The following is a 24,489-nucleotide window of genomic DNA, read 5'->3' as shown; positions in this document are numbered from 1 at the left end:
TTCATAGAAAAATACTGTCTATATCTGAGGTCCACCACCTTTTCTGAACTACTCTAGTGAATATGCTCTCTCAAAAGGCACCAAGAACTGCCAGGAGTGCCAACCCAATAACCTTTTGTTCAGACTTCATCCTCCTTGATCTCTTTTGAGATTATGGATTAAATTGAGTCAGACTGAAAGTTCTCCTCCATTCTGTATGTTGTATCCTCCTGGTGAAGTCTATTTAGAATAATGTTCTATGTCAAATAAAACACAATCAATTATATGAAATACAGCTACCAGAATATTATTAAAAATGAGTTCATGGTCCCTAGATTAAGAAACTCTCTGATGAGGTAGATACTTTCTTCTTCCTTGGTTTTAAAGATGCCACTGTTTAAACTCCCTTTGTTGTCTGTTCCCCAGCAGCTGCCTCCCTATTTTCTCATCCTTTTCTGACCCTTTAATTTAATGTATGTTCATCAAGAGCCTGTCCTCAGCTCTTTACCATCTGTCCTGGGGCTTCCAGTTAATCCCTTTGCTTTAACAGCCACAAATAAAGAATATTTTTAAAGAATGTTAAAATGATGTTTATATATATATAGCTTAGACATCTTACCAACTTCTTAAAGAAATTCAAAAATACCTTGATTTTTCTGAATTCATGCTATTGATTTTAGTACTAAAAACCAGTCAAAGTTAAAAATGTGGTCTTGCCATGTGGTTGGGGACATTTTGGGTTGTCCCATTACTACAAAACTCAATGAAATTCTGAATGATTACAGTTGAGCTACCTAAGAAAATCCCTAAAGCAAAGGAAATCAAAAATATTTTTACATAGCTCTCCAAAGAAAATGAAAAGACTTAAGATTTAATAATCTGTAACCCTAAGAATTCAGTTCAGATCAGACTTATGGGGATATTAAAAGAATTTCTCTGGAGCCATCACCATAAGTAGTTGAGACTAAGAGGCCCCTGTGGAACTGCATTATGTAGGTTCTAACTGAACCATAACAATGGTGCGTACACACATCATATGATGATCTTTTAGCAATGAATGGAAAGGGGACTAGATTTAGGCTCAGAGGTCATCAAATGCACATTATGAGGATCTTAGATGACATTAGCCAAATCACATAAACTCTTTAATTATATTTATCAGTACAAGGCAGGCAGATCCCATCACCTCCAAGGTCCCTTACAGCACTAAATGTTTAATCCTATGAATTTCCCCATTCCACTTTTTTTACTCTTTTAGACTTAAAATATGCATTGTATAAGCATTTTGAGGCAGCTAGGTGGCACAATGCTAGGCTGGAGACTGGCAGGTCTGAGTTCAAATATGGTCTCAGACATTTACTAGCTCTGTGACCCTGGAAGTTACTTTAACCCCTATCTACATCAATTTTCTCATCTGCAAAATGAAGATAAAAGTACCTATCTCCCAAGGTTGTAGTGACGACCCAGTAACCTAATATTTGTTAAGCACTTTGCAAACCTTAAAAATTTTATATAAATGCTAGCCTTTTTTTTCCCCCACACTTGATTTTTCTAATAGGGTATCCATCAGCTACGTAGTTTATTCCATTTGCAAATCTAACTGATGGTGGTTATATCCAATACATCTTATAATTAAAGGATCATTCTGTTTGGGCTCTATGATTTTTTTTTTTTTTGGTTTGAATATGTAACTTCATGGATGTGTGGAGATTCCTTCTACCAAGAGCAACAACTGTCGGGTATTTCATTTCAGAGGGCTGTTGCCAGGGGGCACATTAAGTGACTTGCCCAGGGTTCCGCAAGAACTAGGACTTGTACATGGGTCTTCTCGAGTCTTGAAAAGTTATGCTGCTTCTCTTGATGATATTAAGCCTAATTTGAAACTGGTAATCAGGGGATACAATGGAACATTTCAAACAAGACAACCTACGTGTATTCACATTCCCAAGTATATACTCAAGCACTGTCTACTTTATTGAGAAATGAGCTAGTTTTTTCTGGAGCTATCTGCAGAGGTAGCAGATGGAATTTCTGGTGGAGCTGGTAATGCTCCATTAAAAAAAAAATAACCATGCACAAAAATGCATGTACCGTCAGCTCTTTACTGTTAGAAAAGTACAAAATGGCTAGGCAGGAGGAGAGAGACCTAAACAAGAACTCAAGAAACATGCCCATTAAATCTTTACAGACTGGAAAACCATGGACATCCTGTTGATAACTAAACTGGCTTAACAGCTGTTTGCTATTCTGTAAATCATTTGTTCTACAGAAATAAATCTGGTACCAATGTCTTCTAAATGACCTACAGAAAATGATTAAAGGAAGAGTCCTTGTTGGGGGTTTTTTATTAGCTGGCAAAAAAAATTATTGGCAGCCTTCTTCCTGATGTCACTGGAAAAGCTGCATAAATTAAATACTTGTTTTCTTATTTGACAAAACAAACCCTTCACTTAAGGCTGTGGATAAGATGGGCTTGAAACACACACACAAAGCAGACACCCTTGGAGAAAAGCAATGGCTATCACTTAGAAGTCATTCTATTTAGTGGTACATGCTTTTCAAACTCTACTTGAATAGAAACAGGTGGCTAGAAAACTGATGCCAAACTTCAAAGCAAGAACACAATTCATTTAGTCACCAGCCCCATTGCCCCTCTAAAAAACATACACAACTGCTACCATTAAGTAGTTTGCATCTGTACTTTTTTCTTAAATACTTTTTGTTTTTTCAAAAAAAAAAAAGTCATTCTATTAGAAATTGATGTAACAGGTTTTTATTTTCTTTACATAAATCTAAACCCATAAATTAAGAAGTTAGAAGCTTTTGAAAATGGACACTAGAGTTCGCATCCTTTAGAAGAAAACAAACCTCCTCTCTCCTGCTCTCCAACAGGTACTCTAGTGGGAAAAAGCAAACAGAGAAGAAAGCGGAGTTGGACTCACCTTTGCCATTTAATTTGCTGGCTACTTAGGAAAGTCACTTAGAACTCTCCCCAGGTCTCAGCTTCTCCCTCTGGATAATGAGAAGAATGGACTCTAAGATCCCTCCCTGCTCCAGGTATACGATCCTATGAAATTATCCCTTCGTATCTAGGTGTAATGCGGAAGAAGCTGCAAGTGGGCTACTCCCAGGGTAAAGTCCGTGGGACACCTGAGGCAGCTCCAGGAGGACACAGAGACAAAGCAAGAATGGCCTGGGACATTGATTCTGGCCTGTCAATTCCCAAGAGTTAGGCTAGTTTATCCCTATAAGTATGAATTGCTTGGGACAGAATGAATATGATTACTCAAAGACATTTACAGAAAGGCTTAAAACTGCAAGGGGGGACTCCAGAAAAAAACTTTTTTTGAGAAGATGCCCGAGTCAGCACCAACCTTGATGGGGTTGATTAACAAACCCTTTTTGAAGATGCAATAACATCTCAGGAAGGTTAGAAACCTTAAGAGTCAACAGTTTTAATCATCTCAACACCTACTTGAGAGAAGCCTCAACAAAAAAAAAAATAAGTGGAGGAGATTTCTGCCTTTTTTTTTTGGTGTTACAAAGATGGCAGTAGAATAACGAAAGCAAAGAGAAATGAGAAAAATGTGGAGGAAAGACTGCTATTCTCATACTTGCAACAACTTCTGCCCTTCATTCTTTATAGAGGATTCCCTTATCTCCAACCTTTACATGCACGCACGCATGCACACACATATGCACGCATGCGCACACATACATGTCCTTCAAACACATTGAGGCCTCACTGAATGGTGTTAACAGTTAAAAGGTAACAATGAAAACCAAATACTGTATTTTTCTACTTCAACCAATCATCATTCTCATCAGTTTGGATCCTCCATTCACCACTGAAGACTGCAATCCATCTGCTCCTTCTCATCTTAGCAGATTCCCAAGCATACCCTATGCCACAGATCCTCAGACTTCCTCTAGGCCTTTTTACATAGCAGGAACCAGGATATCACTCCAACCCTGTCCTCCCTAGCTCTGCTAACACAACTGGCCTAGCCTCTTTTTTATTCATATACTTCTTCAAGAATGTCATTTCTGCCATTCTGGGGTATAGGTAGGTAGACCATCACGGGAAATAGGATGCAAATTACTCTCACCCATCATCCATTTCCCTTTGGTCATTCCCAAATTTGATTCTTTAGAGCAGAGATGTCAACCATGAGGCCAGCAACATTTCTGAGTGCTGCCCAAATGTTAACTGGGAAAGATTTACCAAAATAAATAAAAATGCAATAAAACACAGATAACATTACATTTTAAAACTGTCAATATGTAACCCACAGGGATTCTTACGTATGGCTTAGCGGGCCCCCCTTTATATTTCTGTTTGACATTACTGCGTAAGAGAACTGTGTTGTTCCAAGGTTCACAAGAACACGAGATCACCAGGAAGCAGTTTAGGACTGTTAAAAACACTAAGCAATTTCTCAAGTGCTACTCAGTCCACTCTTTCTTCCATGGTACCAATTCAGTGTCTATCTACTCTGTATGTCCTCCATATATGCAATAATGTACTTATTCAACAGTCTGACCATTCATCACACCACAGTAGGGACAACAGGCATTTTTCATTCACTTAGATTTTCCCATGTGGATTGTCAGTCCAATTTCATGCAAGATTTCTTCACAAGAGTGGCAAACACTTTGGGCAAGCCTCCATCTGCCTATTTCATGCTTCATTTGATGTTAACCATCCTATCCTCCAAATTAAAAAGGATATCTATATAGACTTAGAAGATACATGAAATTCCTAGATGGAGGAAAGCCTCTAGACCATTTCACTGTACTGATCACTGATTAAAATGAATACCAAGGGACTTATACTTTCTGCATCTATTAGTCAACTGCAACTGTGAAGATGCAGCCTGTTGTAGAGAATCCTGTGCAAAGAAAGTACAGTCCTGAAACCGTACTGGAAAAAAGCAAGAAATGCAGCTTTCTTGGGACGGATTCCAACTCAGGTACAATGAATCACTGGCAGCTAGCTAAAGATAATTAATTTACTGAACATGCAGTTGGTGACCCTCCCACGATAAACACAGTCAATAAGGAAATTATTTTTAAAGACCAACAAGGTAAAGAAAGTCACAAAAGAAGGTACAGAGGCTCACAAGAACCTCCTGGTCAATCCACAGAGTGGTCCCTATATACTTTTTACCCAAAAAGCCCACAGATGCATCAAGAGCTGGGCCTTGATCAAATGAAAAAGGTCAATGAAAATAAAAGAAGAAAACACCAAGTCTCCATAGCAGTCCACAGCCACTACAAACGCGTTTTTCCTTAAGGAATTCTTGTTCTCCCTTGTCAGGGCAAAGACTTCTCACTCTCAAACTCCCTACAAGGACTGCAGACAACCCAGGAGCCCAGAGGCCAGTCTCCCCCACTCCTGTTTGGAAGGATGTAATTTTTCAAAGGAATAATAAGACACAAGAAATAGGAGGGAAGGAAAAGAAGAAGCTCTCATTTCTGCTTATGTGCCTGGCCCCCTTTATCAAGGAAATAAACAGGAGCTGCGCTCATAGATGAAAACAAGATGTTAGTAAGACAAGTTCGTGGAAACAAGTCTACCTCGGTTGGTCCAGCATACATCATGGGGGATGGGAAGATGGCCACCACTGTATTTTCAGGATTCAGTATTCCCTCTTCCAACACTGCAGCATGCTGCTTCATCCGCCACATCAAAGGAACATCATCATCTTTTGTCCAGCCACCAAGAGGATGCAGCAGGAGAACTGGGCGCCGGTATCCTCTTTCCAAAAGCTGTTTATGAGTATCCTGCATTAGCAGAGCATGTCCGTTGTGCACTGGGTTTCGTAATTGAAATGCAAAGACAGCATCTGGGAAGATAATTTCCAACATTAACATAGATGCAGCTCAGTCACAGATTATAACCTGAAGGAAAAACAGTATCTTAACTCTATCTAGATTTGGTTTAGTGGATGTACTAAGGATTAGCCAAACATGAATGCAAGAGTAGAACCCCCATTTAACAGACACAAACCATCCTGGGAGGGTGGGGAGAGAGGAAGGGAATTGATTTTATCCTAGGTCAAAGGCAAGTAGCAAATTTTTATGAACAATATTATGTAATAATATATTATACTTATTTGTATTAAAATATATTTTCATTATGTAAACACTGTCTATGGTCAGGCATTTATAGTATATGGGTATGTTCCATAGTCAAGGGGGCCACCCAAATAATTACTAAGATTTATCTAACCACCTTCCTTCTGGCTTTATGCTCAGTTTTCAACTTGGGCTGAGACACTCTAAATCAGTCTAAAGCTTTAGCCCACCCTAATATCTATCCTCCAGGATGAATCCATCCATGGAATCCATGGCACTGACCTTACAGAAACCAGGGAACTTGAACTGTTGGTTCAACAAATGACAGGAATATGTTTAGATAAACATATTTATTCTATTTGTGTGACTTGGCTTATACACAATCTAAAGACCATCCTACCCTTGTACTCAAGAAGCAGATCTGTACCAATTGAAGGTGGTTAATTCTATGCCTCCTGGTTCCTGGCATGGCTATATGGACCTGAGGTAAGCCATCATGTGTTTTTCTCTAGATGGCTGGACTGGTCCAATAAGAACACTGCATTTGGAATCAGGGGACCTGGGTTCCTATGCTAACTCTGTGCAACCTTAGGCAAATTCCTCGATTTCTCTTGGCATCCTCTATCCTTTCATTTCCCATGAAGCTTGCAATGCTCTCAAAGATCACTTCCAGCCCTAAATCCCAGCTTCTCCCTGGCAGCCTTAATTTAATTCCTACTTGTGCCCCCCTGACTTAGACTAGAATCCTTGACACAAGTCTCTCTGATCACTAAGGGTCTGAGGCTGGATTTTTTAAACTCAGAACGATCTGACTCCTGTTCTAAAGCTCTAGCCACTGTACCAGCTAACTGCCTGTCCATAACAACAGCTCCCTCTAGATGTTTCCCCAAGCATTATTAGGAAGTCATGTCTATTTTACACTGCAGTTATCTGTTAAATTACAAACAAAAGCAGGCTTTATTTGAAAGACATGTTGTTATTTAAAACTCATACAAAGTATGAGTTCAGGGACTTTTTATTTACACCAGTAGTACAAAAAGATGTGAGTCCAAGGAAATATTTGACTGTTTAACCTGACAAAACCAAAAAGAAACCCTAAACGGAAGCTGTGATGAAGGTCTTTCTGTGGCAAGTTGCCTTCTAGCCTATGATCCTGATTGCAAATCACATAATTTTATTTGAGAAGTAAACAAAAGAGCCGGGTAGTCTTAACCACTGTGATTGGGGGGGTGGGGGGCAGGGAAACAAAATGACATCAACATGAACAAAATGAAACCTGTCATAAGGCACATGATAGGGACTTCAAGTGCTATGATTCTGTATAGTAAATCAGACATCACTACATTGTGTTGGCATAACTCCAACAGCAGAGTTTTTGTTTGGGGCAGGGGATCTTTGTCTTCACTACAACAACCCCCTCTAACTCGAGAGTCTTAGAGAGTTGTCTAGAACAATTCTCACTGTTAACTTCCCCAGGCTCACATAGCCAGCGTAACAGTAGTAACAAGAACCAACACTGATGTAGGGCTTTAAGGTCTATGACGCACCTTATCTGACTGGTACATATCAGGATATGGGATCTGAGCTCGTCTTTCCAATTCTGAGGACGCCCTTCAAAAATTTACCAGGCTCTATATCTGCACCACTCTTACCTTTAAACTCAGCCAGTCCCTTTCACTAGCTACCCAAGGCTCACTAGAGCACTGATCCCTGGCCTGACTTGCCAAGATAAAGGGTGTTTTTGTTCTGCAGCTCTGATAAATCGTCCTCCTTCCCAATTAATAAGCAATAGACTCCCAACCCTTGAATGGGGCATTTATTTTGGTAACATGTCTCAAGAGAACAATGAGTAAAGCCCTGAATAACTAGCAGGTCAAAGATGGTTTTAAAATATAGCCATTTAGCAATGTTATTCACAGGCACACATTTCCAACAGGAAACATTAAAAAAAAATCCAGAATATATGCATGTATAGATGACTCCATAGGTTTATCTACCTAGGCTTCCTTCCCAAAAAGGACTAATCTAGTTCCCTATTAGTTAATGCAAACATTTAAGATTGATCATCTATAAAAAGTCCATATTAGCAGTATATATATAAGACTTTAATGCCAAAAGTGTTTCAAACAGAAATGTGTTTGCTGCAATATCCTCTGAACTCAAGAATCCTGGGGCATTTCAACTCACTCATCAGCTTTATAGTTTTCTGCCCCCCACCCCCCATCGACCCTCTCAGTCTTCAGCAGAAGGATGAAAAGAATGCCCTTGTCTCTCTGTGGTACAGACTTCTGTAGACAGCACCTGTACAACCATGGAGCAGAGCACAGAGGGAGAAGAGCTCCATGAACTGAGCAGACATAGTCCATGACCTTACACTCCAAAGCTATTAGCCTAACTGCTCCATATTTGTCATATTTGCACCTCTTGTCACATTTTCCCTCTGAAAAGGGGGTGAGGAAAGAATCACGTCTAAACAAACTGTGGCACATGAATGTAATGAAATATTGCTGGGCTGGTTTCATGGGCCCAACAAATACTGCTGTATTATCATCTAGTTTGATCCTCAAAACAACCCCAGGTCAGAGGTGCTATTATTAGCTCTTTTTAACAGATGAGGAGGCTGAGGCCATGAGTGGTAAAGTGACTTGCCCAGGGTCATACAGCTAGTAAGTATCTGAGGGGGGACTGAACTCAGGCAACCCTGACTCCCAGTCCAGCACTCTGCCCTCTACATCAGCTAGCTGCCTCCAGTCACACTTGTTATGTGCCTGTAGGTAAAGCTGCTCCATTTCTGTAAGCTATAGCTTGCTCTGCCTCAGTAAAATTAGGGAAAAGACTGTGCCCCTCGCCCCCTCCTCTACTCTCAGGCTGTTGTGAGGAAAGTGCTTGAAATAACACAAAGCCCAGTCAGTGGCAGAAATGGGATTAGGACCACCAATCTTGGCATGAGCATTTTCAGTGGACTGGACCCAGGGTGGCAAGAAGATAAGTCAAGAGAAAGGACCAGCTGAATCACAACGTAGTGTACTAGTATGCATCGTGGTGAGTGTGAATACTCAACCACCATCAAGGACTACCTGAAAGGTCAGAGTTAACATGCCAGGTGTGACAGAACTGAAAAAAGACAATGACCAGGGAAAGATAGCCTAGGTCAGAACTAGGAAACACAGAATTTTAACCATCTTGAATAAAAGGCTTTACCTTTCTCCACTCCCCCCATAAAAGGGGGGATGGAGAAAAGACAGTGGAATGTACAAACTTTAAACTACTGAGCTTCATTTCAATTCCTGGTAAAAATTCTGTAATGTATAATAAAATGGAGGTCATGTGAATGTCTGGAAAGGGAAAGGGTGATCACTACAGCCATTATGGATTAATGAAAGAGGAGTCATGCCAGACTAGCCAAACCATATTAACATATCAAATGAATAACTGGGCACAAAGAGTAGTAATTAGTGGCTCATTGTCATTTTGGAGGGCAATCTCTAGCTCAGTGCCCTGGACTCTATCCATGGCCTTATGGGAATCAACATTTTTCTCAATGGCCTGCTTATCAAACATATAGGTGGCATGGGAGGGACAGTCAAGATCTAAAAATCCTGAGAGGTGAAAACGAAAATTAAATTTGTAACAAAGGCAACTGTCAGGCTATATGTGGTTTTATATACACATATATACACATATATAAAACTGTGATGTGGTTTCAAAAAAGTGAATTTCATAACTATGAGAAAGGGCAAGTATGATTAGAAAGCAATTCTTATGAAAAAAGATCTAGGAATTTTAGTGGACTTCAAGCTCAATATGTGAATAGTGGCAAAGGCAGCCCAAAAAGCTAATGCAATCTTATGACCTAAAGAAATTATTTTTATTAATGATTCGATTTAATTATTGAATTATTCCTATTGTGTATCAATTGTTTATATTCATCTACATGTACATTATTTTTATATTATTTAATTAACATGCTAGTGATTTATTAAAATTGTTTAATGATTATTAATTATTATAATTTTATTAATATTATCATACTATAATTAGATGATGAAGATACTATGGCACTCTGCACTGGTGAAACCAGAGTATGCTATGTTTTAGGAAGGAAACTGAGAAGCTGCAGTGTCTTCATAGCACAAGCAGGCTAAAGGGAGGGACTGGAGTTGGTGCCATAGAAAAAGCAGTTAAGGGAAATAAGGAATATTTAGCCTGGAAAAGAGAAGGTAGGGAACGTGACTTCTTCCTTCAAGTGCTGATGAGCTCTCATGTGGAAGATAAACAAACTGGTTTTACTTAACAACAGCTAACATTTATACAGTCCTTACTATATGCCAGGCTCTACGGTAAGCATCAGGGTTCCAAAAAAAAGGAAAACACAAACAAACAAACACCCAGCCCTTACTCTCTAGGAGCTCACCATTACCTTCATATAGCATAATTTGTTTAGCCCGTGCCCAAATATCACTACAACAGAGACCTTGAAGCAAAGGATGACCACTTTGGGGAAATGTGGCAGAAAGAATTCCAGTGTGTCCATAAATTAGCTGAGACAGCCTCTTAGCCCTTCCTAACAGTTTGATTTTGAGGCTATGGGAGTTACGGCAGAGGCAGACTTAACAAGACCGGGCAACAAAATATTCAAATAAAGGAAGCATTAAAAGTCATTTCAAACCTTGATTTCAAGCATAGGTGACTTGGTCGTATCAAAAAGGAGTAGAAAAGAGAAGAAAAAAGTAGAAAAGAGTAGAAAGTTCAGAGAGACATACTGGCAAAGGGAGCTGGCACCTAGGAAGAGTTAACGAGCTCAATTTGGGGTGAGGAGGGATGACGAGTTTAAAGGGCTAACAAACATCCAGGGAGAATCGTCCCACAGGAAAATGGAAATAAGAGGTTACAGGTAAAGACACCAAAATGGAAGATGACAGCTGAAGTATTTGGAGTGGATGCATGTGCAGAGAAGAGGGCCCAGGACAGAACTCTGGTAACCACTCATGTTTATAAGCCAGCAAGAGAAACGGAAGGAACAGTCAAAGAAGAGGAAGGAAAGCCAGGAGAGCACACTGTCACAGAAGTCATACAGATGATTTCCATATCCATAGTTCATGTCGTGATCTCTCAGATCTCTAAGTTCTGTGTTTATTGCTGCCTATAATATATCCCCAAACCTAAAAATAAACCAACTTAAAACTATGCTCTTTAACTTTCCCTCTAAATGCTCACACTTTTCCAATCCCTGTCTCATCATCTCTAATATGAATCTTCCCCATTCTCCCAGACTCACTTCCACTGCATTTCTCTAAGATCCCCCTGTACTTTAGCCTGTAATGCAGGAATCTGAAACCTTTGGAAGGTTATGGTGCCATGTTTAAGATCCATCTCCTGGCTACTGAGGGGGTGTGGGGGTGTCTGTGTCTGTGTCTCTGTGTGTGTGTGTATGTCTGTGTGTGTGTCTGTGTGTGTGTGTGTGTGTGCGTGTGTGTGTGTGTGCACGTGACAGAGAGAGAGAGATGGAGAGAGAGGGAGGCGGGGGGCAGGGACAGAGACAACTGACTTGTGATGCTTTATGAAAAAAAACACAGAGAAGGAGACAAGTATTTGTCACCCCCTCTTCGAGTAAAGTGGCCCAAAACATCCTCTCCTACTAAAAATGGGCAATGGAGTGTGACGATGGCAATGAGCTGTGGCACAATTCTGAGACACGCTACCATGGGTTGCTGATTCCTAATCCAGGCCATCATTAAATTTTCCACATTCTTCATCCACATTTTCCCAGGCTCATTTTTCTCTTTCCATTCCTTTCATTTTAAATCATCCTGAATCCAGAACTACTATCAGCGCTTTCCACATCATACACACTTAGCCAATGCATTTCTGAACCCTAATGCTTCTGTGCGTTAAGCTTCCTCCCCAGCCAGCATATGAGTAGGTATACATACATATGGACATATATGTATATTATATAATGCATATAAGGTACTACAGAATATAGAGTATAATAGATGGAGTCTACAGAAAAGATATAGCTATATCTCTCACAAAGTTCAGTCTTCACACATACCATCTGCTTCTACTGTTTGAAATACTTATCCAATGTTTAGAATTATTCCTCCTACTAAGCAGGGCTTCTTAATCTATTTTGTGCCATGGGCTCCTCTGGCTACACCCTGGTCCACAGGACCTTTTTCTTCTCAAAATCATGCTTTCAAGTGCATAAAATAAAATATACCGACTTACAATGGGAAAAAAATTATACTGAAATAGTCATTGTGAGATGAAAAACAAAAACCGCCCCCAAGTTCCCAGACCCCAGGTTAAGGACACTCTAAAGAACAGAATGGAAGGGAATAAATACCACAGGGAACTGGAAATGCAAGAGATATGTGAATGTGAAATCTGGCTCAGACACTTACAACTAGGGGACTTTGTTCTAACCACTTAAACTCTCTAGGTTTCACTTTTCTCATCTGTGCAACGGAGATAAACGATGCCTGTCTACCTACCTCAGGGAGCTGCTAGCAAATGCTTTATAAATCTTGCAAGACTCTATAAATACGAGCGAGAGTTATTTAAAATACTCCTTACAACTCATTTCTTTCAAGAATCCTTCCCAGACTTTCCTATTAAATGAGATTCTTGACAGCAGAAGCCATGTTAATGATTATTTTGCAACCTTTTAATCATTCAGTATACACCTATTAAGCTTTTAATATGTACCAGACACTGCTAAACATAAGGTGTTTAATGTACAATAACCACGGATTGACTGGGTTTTACTTGAGTCATCTGAACCTTCTCCTCCTGTTCCAGCAAATTGGTCCACCAACAGATCAACTCAATTACTCAGCCCACTTCTCACATTCCCTAATGGGGAATACTAAAAAAAATAGACCTTTAATCTTATCAGAGGCAAAACATTCTATGGGCCATCAAGGGTGATGAAGACAGAAAGCGATTTAACAGTCGGAAAACAGCATTATACCATTCACAGCAAAAATAATCAATTACTTCTAGGATAAAGAGGAAGAAAAAAACAAAGAAGGCCTTCTCGACAAGCCATCCGTCGCTCTTGTCCCCTGTGCAGTGTGTCTTGGATTTCTGTCGCGGTTTGTTGTTGCCCTACCAGCAGAGCAAACAAACAAACCAGAATGCCCATGCCAGAGCAGAACCCTTGGATCTGTTACTTATTTGTCTAATAGCAAAGAGGCCAGGAAATATAAAAACGAAGAAAACAACACTCCGTGGCTCTTTGTTCTCTGATGTCAGGCTAATGACATTAGGTCCTAACTGCTTTTACCAATTTTACAGTACCTCTTTTATTAAAATGATGCCTGATTCTGAGTAATAGTTATCTTTCCTTTAACATGTATGTAACATGTGTGCATATATGTGTGTACATACACATATGTATGTGTGTGTGTGTAAACAATCAAAGTTTAAGGCTCTTTGTCACAATTATCACACACAATTCTAATATTAATTCAAATACAAATTTCAAACCTTAAGTCAAGCCCTCCACTCCTTTTCAGAGACAGAAGGTTCATCAGTGTTGAATTATTGTATGTATTTCCAGATTTTCTCAATGGATTGATTGGTTTTGTTGATGTTTTGTCTTTTTCTTAAAATAAATTTGTCACGTAGGATGTCTCTCTAGGAAGGTCAAGAGGAAGAGATACTGGGATGTAGGGGAGAATTTTAGGTGATAATATAAAAAAAGATATTCATGAATTTTTTAATGTATAAGAACCTCAACAAGGCCTCCAGCAAACTATTTTCTGCTTATTAGAAAATAAATGTCAACAAGTAACAAATTCACTAAGTTTCCAAGTATACAGCACTCAGGGCAGGTAAAAAAAAAAAAAAAAGCTAAAATCCTTTTTCACTCTTTGTAAGAAGAGTAACAAAGAGACTAGATGTGGAGCCAAAGGACTTGGGTTCAAGTCCCAGCTCTACTGGAATGTGCCATCAGACTGATGTCTATGACATCAAATGAGCCATTTAATTTCCCAAGGGTCGTGTTTCCTCTTCTGTAAAATGAGAAGCTTGGGCTCAATGATACTAAAGTCCCTTCAGCTTTAATTTTGATAAACTCAATTTAAGCTTTTACTACTTGACCTATAATACTAGCAAGAAGACCTTCAATCATAAAGTTAGCTGTTAAATATTTATTCGATGCCAGGCACTATGCTAAACAGCTGTGGTTCAGTCATTTTTCAATCACGTCTAACTCCGTGACCACATTTGGGGTTTTCTTGGCAAAGACACAGGAGTGGTCTGCCATTTCCTTCTCCAGCTCATTTTACAGATGAGGAAACTGAGGCAAGCAGGATAAGGGACTTGCCCAGGGACACACAGCTAGTAAATGTTTGAGACAGAATTAGAATTCAGGTTGTCCTGACTCCAGGTCCAGCACTCTGGTAGCTGAGCCCCCAGCTACCTAATTTGTACAGACTATTAAAAATAAAAATTTTTATTTTGTCTTAAAACTGCTACTTTTATATGCAAGTTTTGTAATGTACAACTTGCTGAACAGTTTTTGGAATATTCCTTTCACACACAGTACATCAAACTGTATTCTAAAAAAATACATATGAAGATATGAAAATGCCTCTGGTGTGCCCTGCCTTTCTTCCCAGTATAAATTTCTTTCCTATAGCTATCTTTCCCTCCATTCTTAAAAGTAAACTAACAACAAGAATTTATCAAGTGCCTAATATGTTTCAAGCACTGTGCTGCAAACTGAGGATACAAAAGAACATGAAAGTACTACAAACCCAATGAGCATTTCAGGAAATCTGCAACTACTGTTAATATTCAGGCTGCTTTTAAGGGTGATCCTGAACAGGATCCAATGTCCAAAGATGAGGCCAGAAAAACCATTTCCAGCATAGCAGCTGTTCTAAAGAACCAGTTTATAAAAATCAAGAGGCAAACCTTGAAGAAAGAGAGAGTGGAAATAAGTGGACCTTCCAGGCACTGGGGAAGGATCCAATCCAGCCTGTGCAAAGGCAGAGACAGGAGACATACAGTACAGTCACACACTGGGATCAGCAGGAGAGCCAGCCTGGAAAGTAGAGGGTGTATGCAAAAGGAGGACTGTGTAAAGAGCTTGGAAAAGCTACGAGAGTCAGATCATGACAGGATATAAGTGTCAAGGAGGAGAGCTTCCATTTTCCTCCAGAGGTTCTTAAGAGAGAGCCACTGAGCAAGTGTTTTTGGCTAGGTCTAATCTGAAATTCAGCAATTACCACTTCCTCCCAAGTGGGAATTCTAACTTGTCCCATTCTGAGCTGGTAACATGAGCCATCTAAGTGCGGTGAGAATGACGCCAGATTAGAAAAGGAGGTGAATGTGAATGACTCACCAGCGTTCATCTCCTTAAATTTCTGTTTTAGCTCAGCAGGGGTGAGGCGGTACTGATCAAGGCCATCATTCCAATAAATCCTGTCCAGGACTTGAAGGTCACCACCCACCAGCCAATCCCCTTGCTCCATCACCATCTGTGAGGAAAGAAAAGGGAAAAACTGAAAAAAAAAAAAGTCAAGGAAGCATTGCCTGTAAAAGCAAAAATACAAAGTCCAATAAGCAAATAGAATTCTCTGGAGGGATAGGGACGGAGGTGAGATTTTAAACAGCACCTATTACGTGAGAGGCGAATGATCTCATTTCTCCTCACAACAGTTCTTCTAGGCAAGTACTGTGGTTACCACCATTTTACAATGGAGAAAGCTGAAGCAGAGGTGAAATGATTTGCCCAGAGTGACAAAAAACCCATCTCAGACCAGGTTTGAATTCAGATCTTTGAGAGTCCTGGTCCGCTGGCCTTCCCACTGGGTCACCTAGCTGCCTGTTACATGGATACAAAGACTTCGATTCCTATTAAGCCTGAATGATGAAAATAAATAGAATGCAAATGTCTCCTCAGTGATTTTAAGATGTGATAACTTCTTCCATCCAACAAGTATTTATTATCCCCCTTCAAGGTACCAGGCACCGTGCTAGGGACTGAGGACACAAATGCAATGAAACAACTCCTACCCACAAGAGCTTATATTAATTTATAATTTAAATTCATTCTGGTTCTGATTCTTCTTTATAACATGATGAATGTGGAAATATGTTTAATATGATCGTACGTATATAGCCTATATCAGATTGCATACTATCTTGGGAAGAGAGGAGGGAAAGGGGGGGAGAAAATTCATAATCTTATTATAAAAGTGAATGTTGAAAACTAAGAAATAAATAAATTTTTAAAAGGAAAAATAATTTAAATTAATTAAACAAATGTGCAAGAATCTTAGGAACAAGTGAGAAAGTGAGTGGAAAATAATCTCAGAAAAGGAGAAGGCATCCTTCTCCAAGCAGTCAAAGTAACTTAGCAGGGGAATACTCAAACAGTTAAACAACTTTCATGTGGAAGACAGATGTAGAGCTAGAAGTCAGCTAGGAGATACCTAAGAGTCAGGAATACCTGAGTGTAAACACCACTGCAGACCCGTCCTAGTTGTGACCCTGGGCAAATCACTGAATCTCTTTCATCCTTAGTTCCCTGATTCATAAAATGGTGTTAATAACAGCCCCTACTTCACAGGCTTGTAGTGAAGACCAAATGGAGAAACATATGTAAAGCAATTTGCAAATCTTAAAGCACTATATAATAAATACCAGTTAATTATCATTATCACCACCATCATCATTATTAAAGTAGGAAAAGTAAGGAGGAGTTAAAGGGAGGCAAGTTTGGACTCAGTATAAGAAAGAACTTAACTATTAGAGCTGCCTGAACACGAAAGTGCTTGACTCATGAGCTGTGAACTTGCGGGATGTCCTTGCTGCATTCAGACAGAGCCTGAAAGAACCCTCAATGTGAGCGGTGTAATCAATTCACCCATGAGATAGTGCCGGATCACCTTCCAAGAGTAAACTCCTCTGATTCCACAGATACATGGAGAAGGTGCTTTTGTTAACAAGTATTTGGCAACAAAGAGCTCTGGGTGATGCTCCCCCAAACCACTTTCTTTCTTCAGCCACATTCCTGGACAGCCATGAAATGGATGGGGATTCATTAAAGAGCAGTGCTTTTAGCAGCCACTGGTTCTTACTGCTGTTTAGTAATCTTCCTGATTTATCCACAGCGATTGTTGGGGGAATCCTTCTCTCAGGGCCCTGCAGCCCCCCCAATTTCAGTCTGAGCCTCCTTCTCTCTCCCATAAAGTCAGAGGTCCAAGTCATAAAGGTGGAGCTATTTCAACTTTCATCCAATCTTGAGAATTCTCTGTGTCTGTTTTTACCCATCTCAACCTTCTTTCCTCAGGGACTGAGCTATCACTTCTCCTTAAAGCTAACCCCTCTAGACTCCTCTACAGCACTAGAGTCAAATCCAAACAGAAAGTTACAGGAAGGAAATGAGTATTTATTAAGCACCTACTATGTGCCGATGGTACAGTGCTGTGAGGAAGTGCCTTGTTCAGGGTCACCTGGTTACTGTCTGAGGCCAGATTCGAACTCAGAGTACCCTGCCTCCAGGGCCAACACTCTGTCTACTGTACCATGAAGTTGCCTTACATGGCACACCTTTGCATCCCCTACCATACCTTACAAAGTTCTGTGCACAGAATGCACAATAAATGCTCAATACATGTTTGTTAGACAAACAGAAGTTTAGAGCCAGAAGGAGACTGAAAAATCTATTTCAATTTACAGAAGAGAAAATCAAGTCACAAAGAAATAAAGTGATCTGCTCATAGAAAGAGAACAAAAATAGGACGAGAACCCAGATCTCGACTTCAGTCTTCAGTTTTCTACTTCACCACCCAGCAACATACGTAAACAAAAATACAAACAAAAAACTGAGAGCGATTCCCCACGTTCTTCCTGAACAAAATCACTTGCTTCTCTCATATTTTCTACCTCAGTCAATTGAGTAGAAAACAACCACAAGTTTTGATTACTGAATCAAATATGGATAATAAAACAAATAAGCAAATTAAAAGCATCAACCTCAAAATCAAAGCACAGGTTGTTACACATTTAAAAATCAAATAACTATCTTGTTGATAATGCTACTTTTCAAAAGAAAACAGCCTCAAAATACATGAAAAAAATGCCCAGGTGTTTGAGCACCTAACAGAAAAGATAGATGCCAAGTGTATAAATCCTACTTGTCTTCTCTTATATTACATGGAACTGGCCCAAGTACAGGGTTTTCTGAAAGCAGGGTAAAGCTCCAGCTACTATCATCACCCCAAAACATGACGAGAAACAGACCTTTACATCTGAAAACTATGTTCCATAGCACTGCATTACTAAGAGAGTTCTGTGTACATAAGCAAACATCTGCCAACAAAGCAAAGATGTGACTTAATTTTGGCAAACTTTGGGTCATTATATGGGCTTCTTTGAAAATCGAATCACATTTAACATTCACATCTATCACACCTAAACTGTTCTTTCCTTCTCAAACAAAATCCATGACACACAAATACCTAAGATAGCTAGCAGCATGCCAGTATATAACACATCATATAAATGTCACGAAGGATAGGCTCCCTCATCAATAATGGCCAACAGGGGAGACAATTATAAAGCAGTTTCTGATCAGCTGAAACAACCCAGCTTTCTTAATTGCCAGAGTTGGAGAACAGCCAGGAGAAGTCCAACTTGGAGAGGTCAATGTCATTCTGAGCCGCCATACGTGTGTGACAGGGCACCTTCTAGGAGAACAAAACTCACAACAAACAGCTAAGCATCGCAAGAGAAGGACTGAAAAATGAGAACGATCATTTTTAACCACAAATACCTATGACTAGGAGTAGTAAATACAATAGAAGTAAATGCCTCACACCCACAGAAATCTAGCCAAAATCAACAAGCTTTTATTGCTAGAGTACAACACTGCTTTGAAGTCTGCTAATGAGAATCTGGTAAAGTCTGAACAGAGCAATGAGAGCTTACCATGAACTATGTCTAATATAATTTAGACTTATTAGCTAGTCCTGGATACAATGATGTGTTGTTCTCAGAAGATGAACAATTAAAAAGTGATGCGTGTCCGGTGTATGGAATGGAACATGCCCCCTGTAACCCTAGCCATGGCTTCACTGCCCTGAAGAAGAACAATTACAAAAACTGCTTAATCCACTGTGACAGGAATAGGAAAATAGGGAGTTCCCGTGAAGCCAGGAAACAAACAATTAAATTTTCCAGCTCACTGTACACAACCCGAGGTGGACAGTGGGATGGTGCCATCTCAGCAGACAAAGCTTCCGAAAAGGAAATAATAGAAAGCCTAAAGCTAGTAAAGCAGGATTCAATTTCCAGAGAAGGAAGGATTCAGGAAACATTTCAATTCCATCTTTTTAAATCATTTATTTTAATGGGGCAACTGAAATGTGCATCCTAATCTCATTTGGTGACTGACTCTTCTACACTTGTAGTTTAGTGATCTGAGTGACACTTTCAAATAAACACCAGTCATTTCCAATTATTATGTACTCTACCACAGGCAGCTGCTTTACAAGGGGAGGAAGCGTACTGCCTGTTGTCTGGAAGAGCTGAGTTCACATCTGGCCCCAAACACTTAGTAGCTATGTGACCCTGGGCATGTCATTTCACCACTGCCTGTCTCAGTTTCTTCATCTGTAAAATCAGAATAATAGCACCGACCTCCCAGAGCTGTTGTGAGGACCAAATGAGACAGTATATATAAAGCACCTTGTAAGCTCCAATGCCCCGTGTAAACGTTAGCTAGCATGGCTGTTGTCTGACTGCAGGACGGTCGTCTGATCCAACATAATTTTAAGATTTCGTTAATACTGTCATTAATAAGCTCCATGATTTTAGAAAACATGGAAAGAGTTGTACGAAATAACGAAGAGCAAAATGAGCAGACCCAAGAGAACACTGGATACAATGATAGAAATACTGCTTTAAGAACAACTTTGAGTTATTTTGACTATTATAAATACTCAATATAAAGGACATATGAAGAAAGTCGCTATCTGCATTCAGAAAAAAACTGATAAGTATGCATAAAGTAACCACACACACATACGCGCACACACACACATCCGCGCGCACACACACACACACACACACAATATACATGCTTATTTGTGTCTAATGGTAGCCATCTCTGGGGGAAGTTAGAAAAAATTTTACAAGATAAACTTTGTTGTATATTTGAAAGCAATAGCAAGGTGTGCTTAGTAATTTGCAGTTTCATGTACAATCATGGGTTTTATTGTACTATGTTATGACAATGATTTCTATTCCATAAATACATATTAATGTGAATAAAAAAGGGAAAAAGGAAATCCAGCATGCTTTTCAAAAAGAAAAAAAAGACTTCACTAATTTGGACTCCAAGTAATTTGTGATAATTCAGACAGCGCTCAAATGACGTTTATCTATAAAAAAAATAGTACAACCTAGTAGTTTAAGCAGTAGAAATAGTCTGAGTAGCAGGAGAAGACTGTAAAAAAAAAGATTCTTCATCCAATTAATTGAATAAAAGTAATTTCAATGACATTAAAGAGGGAGGCAGGGACCAGATGGCAGAGAAAAGGCAGGGACTCTTGGGAGCTCTCCATGAAACCCCTCCAAACTACTATGATTGTACATTAAAGGACATATAACGTATTGGAGGGTAAAAGAGTAAGAATTACAACCAAGAATCACTTACCCAGCAATACTGAGTATAACCCTACAGGGGGGATATTCAGTAAAATGGAGGACTTTCAAGCATTCTTGATGAAAAGATCAGAGCTGAAGAGAAATTTTCAAGGAGACTTTCACATACAAGAAATCATAAGAGATTCAATAAGGATAAACAGTCTGTATTCCTACATGTGGAAATGATACTTGTAACTCCTAAAAACTTTCTCACTATTAAGGCAGGTAGAAGGAATGACTAGAAAGAGGGCACAGGAATGAGGTGAATCTGACATCAAAGAGCCTAACGGTTCTAGGTCCAAAACAAAGCAGACTAAGTTTAACTCTTTTATAAAACAGGTCTTCAAGTATTTCAAGTCAGCTATCATTTCCCTCCACACATTTCCTTCCCCAGGCTAAAGACCTCCACTTTCCTTAAAAGGATCTTCAAATTGCATGCCCTCCAGTTTCTTCCCCACCTTGGTCACCTTCCTCTAACTGCTCAATATGCATGTTCAAATATGATTCCAGATTTGACCTGCCCAGCATGGAGCAAAGCATCCTGTCTTACTTCTCCTTCTAGACATGATGGTTCTATGACTATGGCCTTAACCTGAGTTCGCTTTTTGGCAGCTGCAGCAAACTTGACTCATTCTACACTTACAGGCAACCAGAGGAGTATGGGGTTTTCAGGGGGGTGTGAGAGCTTGCCAAGTTATATTTTCAGGGCTGATCATCCAACTGTCACCCAAGCTCCAAGAAGCTGTGGCACCTGTAGCAACCACACTCTAGCAGATGGGCTAAACCATGTTAAGGGTAACTGAGAGGCCTCAAACCTGCTGGCGAGTAAGGGGGATGCTGACCCTAAGCATGTGAAGACTTCCCCTGGGGAAATGGGAAGATGGCAACAATTTGCTCCAGTGGCCATGAAGACTGTTAAAGAAGGAGCTGTGGAGCTTGGTCAGATATCTAAGATATCAAGGTCACCCACTGCATCCCAGACCATCTCCAGTCATCCTGACTTGTTCTGCCCCTGGACTTCAAAGACTCAGGAAGAGAGATGTGGAATTGCTGACTTTGTGCTCATCTTCCTCACTTAAATCCCGTTCAAGTCAAGCCCAGCACCTGGTCCTCTCTGAAGAGGAAGGATGAAGAACAACAGGTGCCTAAAAGTCTCAGGTCTTCTCCATCTTGTACTAATGCAGCTGACTTGTTGAATAGACAGGTAGGATTGCTACACAATGTCTTCTATTCCTACTAGCCCATGCCACCTGCAATTTTGAGGAAGGTGACAACTACAACTTTATCTTTGCTGAGGAAATGTTTGGACATAACCCAGATGAGGTTAGAACCCTGTAGCATCCCTTCTCCTTTTAGTTTTCACATGGATCCATAAAATCTGTTCTTAGACCTTAAAACGATGACTTTTTTCAAGTTATTTTATAACTATATTTCAATATAGGATGTCCTCAAAGTCTTAATGCATTTTAAAGTAGCTTCCAAATTAAACAGGGAGCTCCCTGGCCTGGAGGTGTGGCCATTGATGTTGTAAAAGAAATTCTTCTGTGGGTCAGGGAGCTGAACTAGATGGCCCCATGGTCTCTACCAACTCTCTCCAATCTATGAATATCCTTGAATTGTGATATTGAAACATGTAAAAAAAAAATTACCATGGTGAGCTGATTTTTTTATCTGATTTTTTAAAAGTACTTTGAAAATGTAGTAAAGTCTTTAAGACTAGTTTCCTTTGTAATCCTATATATTTTACTTTATGTATTTATAATAACTTTTCTGGGAGTAAGAGGCTTCACTAGATTGACAAAGGGGTCCATGATTCACAAAAAAGGTTAAGAATGTCTGCCCTAAATCAATTATGAATATGTCTAGCTCATAAGATATCTAGTTCACATCTCCCCATCCAGTTCACGATGATATTGTGAGTCTTTGCCAAATTCCTTACTGAAATCCAAGTATACTACTTCCATAGCATTCTCATAAACCCCAAGCCCAGTTATTGTGAAAAAGCAATGTGATCAGAGTATTCTGATATGACATGTTCCTGGTTTACCCATGATGCATCCTAGAACTGTTCATCCACACCTAAGACACAAGGTCAGGAACAAATGGTTTCAATTTCCACCTGGGCAAGAGTGATCTTGAATCTACAAAGCATTTGCTACCTCAATCAAGCAGCCAACAGGGAGATCACAATGGTCATGATAAAACATAAGCTAACACAGATCACTATAAATGCAAATACTTAGGGAGAGGGGTTAATATGACCTTTATGTACGGGTGTTCCTTGCAGGTTGTACCCCACTGTCGAGCACAGCGTTCCTCTTTTCTGTGTTCAAAGAACTCTGGATTCCGGAGAATGGCCACTCGACGACCCTCATACATCAGGGCAAATGCTGTACATCCATCCAGTCTCTCTCTGTCCTCTTGAGTAGCTGACAAAACTATAGGCACTGACATGTTAATTACTCCTCCTATGATATAAGGAAAAAAAAAAACACAAACATAAGATCCAGGTTTTCAGACACTTCACAGTTTAGGGGTGATTCTTAATGCTAAGACTTTTAGGGTTCAAGTCTATAACGCTGTGCCATTGGTACTTGGAAAATATAGGTACAGATGGAGAAGCAGTACCCTACTGGGACAGGCAGACCTACCACCAACCAGCACCTGTTCTAGAAAAAAGGGCAAATGATATGTAAATGACACAGTGATTCTGCATCAACCCATGAACCACCGGCTCATGCTGCAAACCACAGAGCTACTGGTTATAACCAGTTTGAGAAAATACAGCCAATGCATAAAAGGGAAAGTGTACTAAGAAGGTAGTTTGTAGTGCCTGACTTGCTACCGTCATCTTCATTAAACAGTCACTGAACACTTCATTTCCAATGAGGTCTCTACACCAGGGGTCTGGCCCCCTCTGGCAGTCTGAAGAAGCCTAGAGTCCCCTTCTCAGAATCATATTTCTCAACAATTGAAGGAAATACTAAATTTCCGTTTGAGATGGATATTACACATTTATTTCTAAGTCCACAAACTCTCAAAAATCTAGCCAGACCCCAGATTAAGAACCGTGGTTCTATACGACCCTGATCATCTATATGAAATGATTTACTCCTCAAACATACTTGGGCTTTTCCTGACTGCACTGTTCTAACTGGTGTGCTCTATATGGTGGTAGTGTTAGTGGTGGTATTCGGTCCATTCAGCTGCGTCCAACTACTTGTGTGGGGTTTTCTTAGTAAAGACACTGGAGTGGCTTAACAATTCCTTCTGCAGTTCATTTTATAGATGAGGAAACTGAGGCAAACCTGGTTGAGTAACTTGCCCAGGGTCACACAGCCAATAAGTGTCTGAGGCCAGATTTGAACTCAGGGTTCTATCCACTGCACCCATATGTTAGATACTACACATCCAAAGAGAGGCAGTACCCCCTACCCCTGAGCACGAGAGGAATGCACTACATATCATCTTGCACTACATACCATCTTTCCAAAGATAATAGAATCCCTGCTGGTGAGAGCATACAGACATAAGCAAGTGTACTGTGGCAGAAAGTCCAGTTCTTATATATATATAACAGGAGGGCAGAAATGCTTTATAACATAGCCAGACCCTAACTAATCTCACTATCACTGGACAGAAAGTAAGGTCCACAGGTTGGCTGGCTCAATTCAAGGACCTTCCTCCTTTCCCCACTCCAACCTGACCAGCTGGTCAGGATCCAACCTGAACCTTTAGTCTGTGTTTGCTCCTTGCTCA

General features: G+C 39.9%; 1 protein-coding gene across 3 annotated transcripts in view; it reads right to left on the bottom strand.

The window, feature by feature from the left end:
• PAPSS1 (3'-phosphoadenosine 5'-phosphosulfate synthase 1) overlaps positions 1-24,489 on the bottom strand; it is a 127,062-nt gene that overhangs the window by 30,607 nt on the left and 71,966 nt on the right. For all 3 annotated transcript variants that reach the window (XM_072622536.1, XM_072622534.1, XM_072622535.1), the window contains 3 exons: positions 22,993-23,198; positions 15,419-15,554; positions 5,560-5,828 (listed from right to left, as the gene is read on the bottom strand). In XM_072622536.1, the coding sequence (XP_072478637.1) occupies positions 5,560-5,828; positions 15,419-15,554; positions 22,993-23,198 (611 nt within the window). The remainder of the gene's footprint in view (positions 1-5,559; positions 5,829-15,418; positions 15,555-22,992; positions 23,199-24,489) is intronic.

This window comes from Notamacropus eugenii, chromosome 7 (assembly GCF_028372415.1).
Source record: "Notamacropus eugenii isolate mMacEug1 chromosome 7, mMacEug1.pri_v2, whole genome shotgun sequence".
Classification (NCBI taxonomy): Eukaryota; Metazoa; Chordata; class Mammalia; order Diprotodontia; family Macropodidae; genus Notamacropus; species Notamacropus eugenii.
Note: the sequence above shows the minus strand (reverse complement) of the source record. Positions and strands in the feature narration are given on the sequence as shown.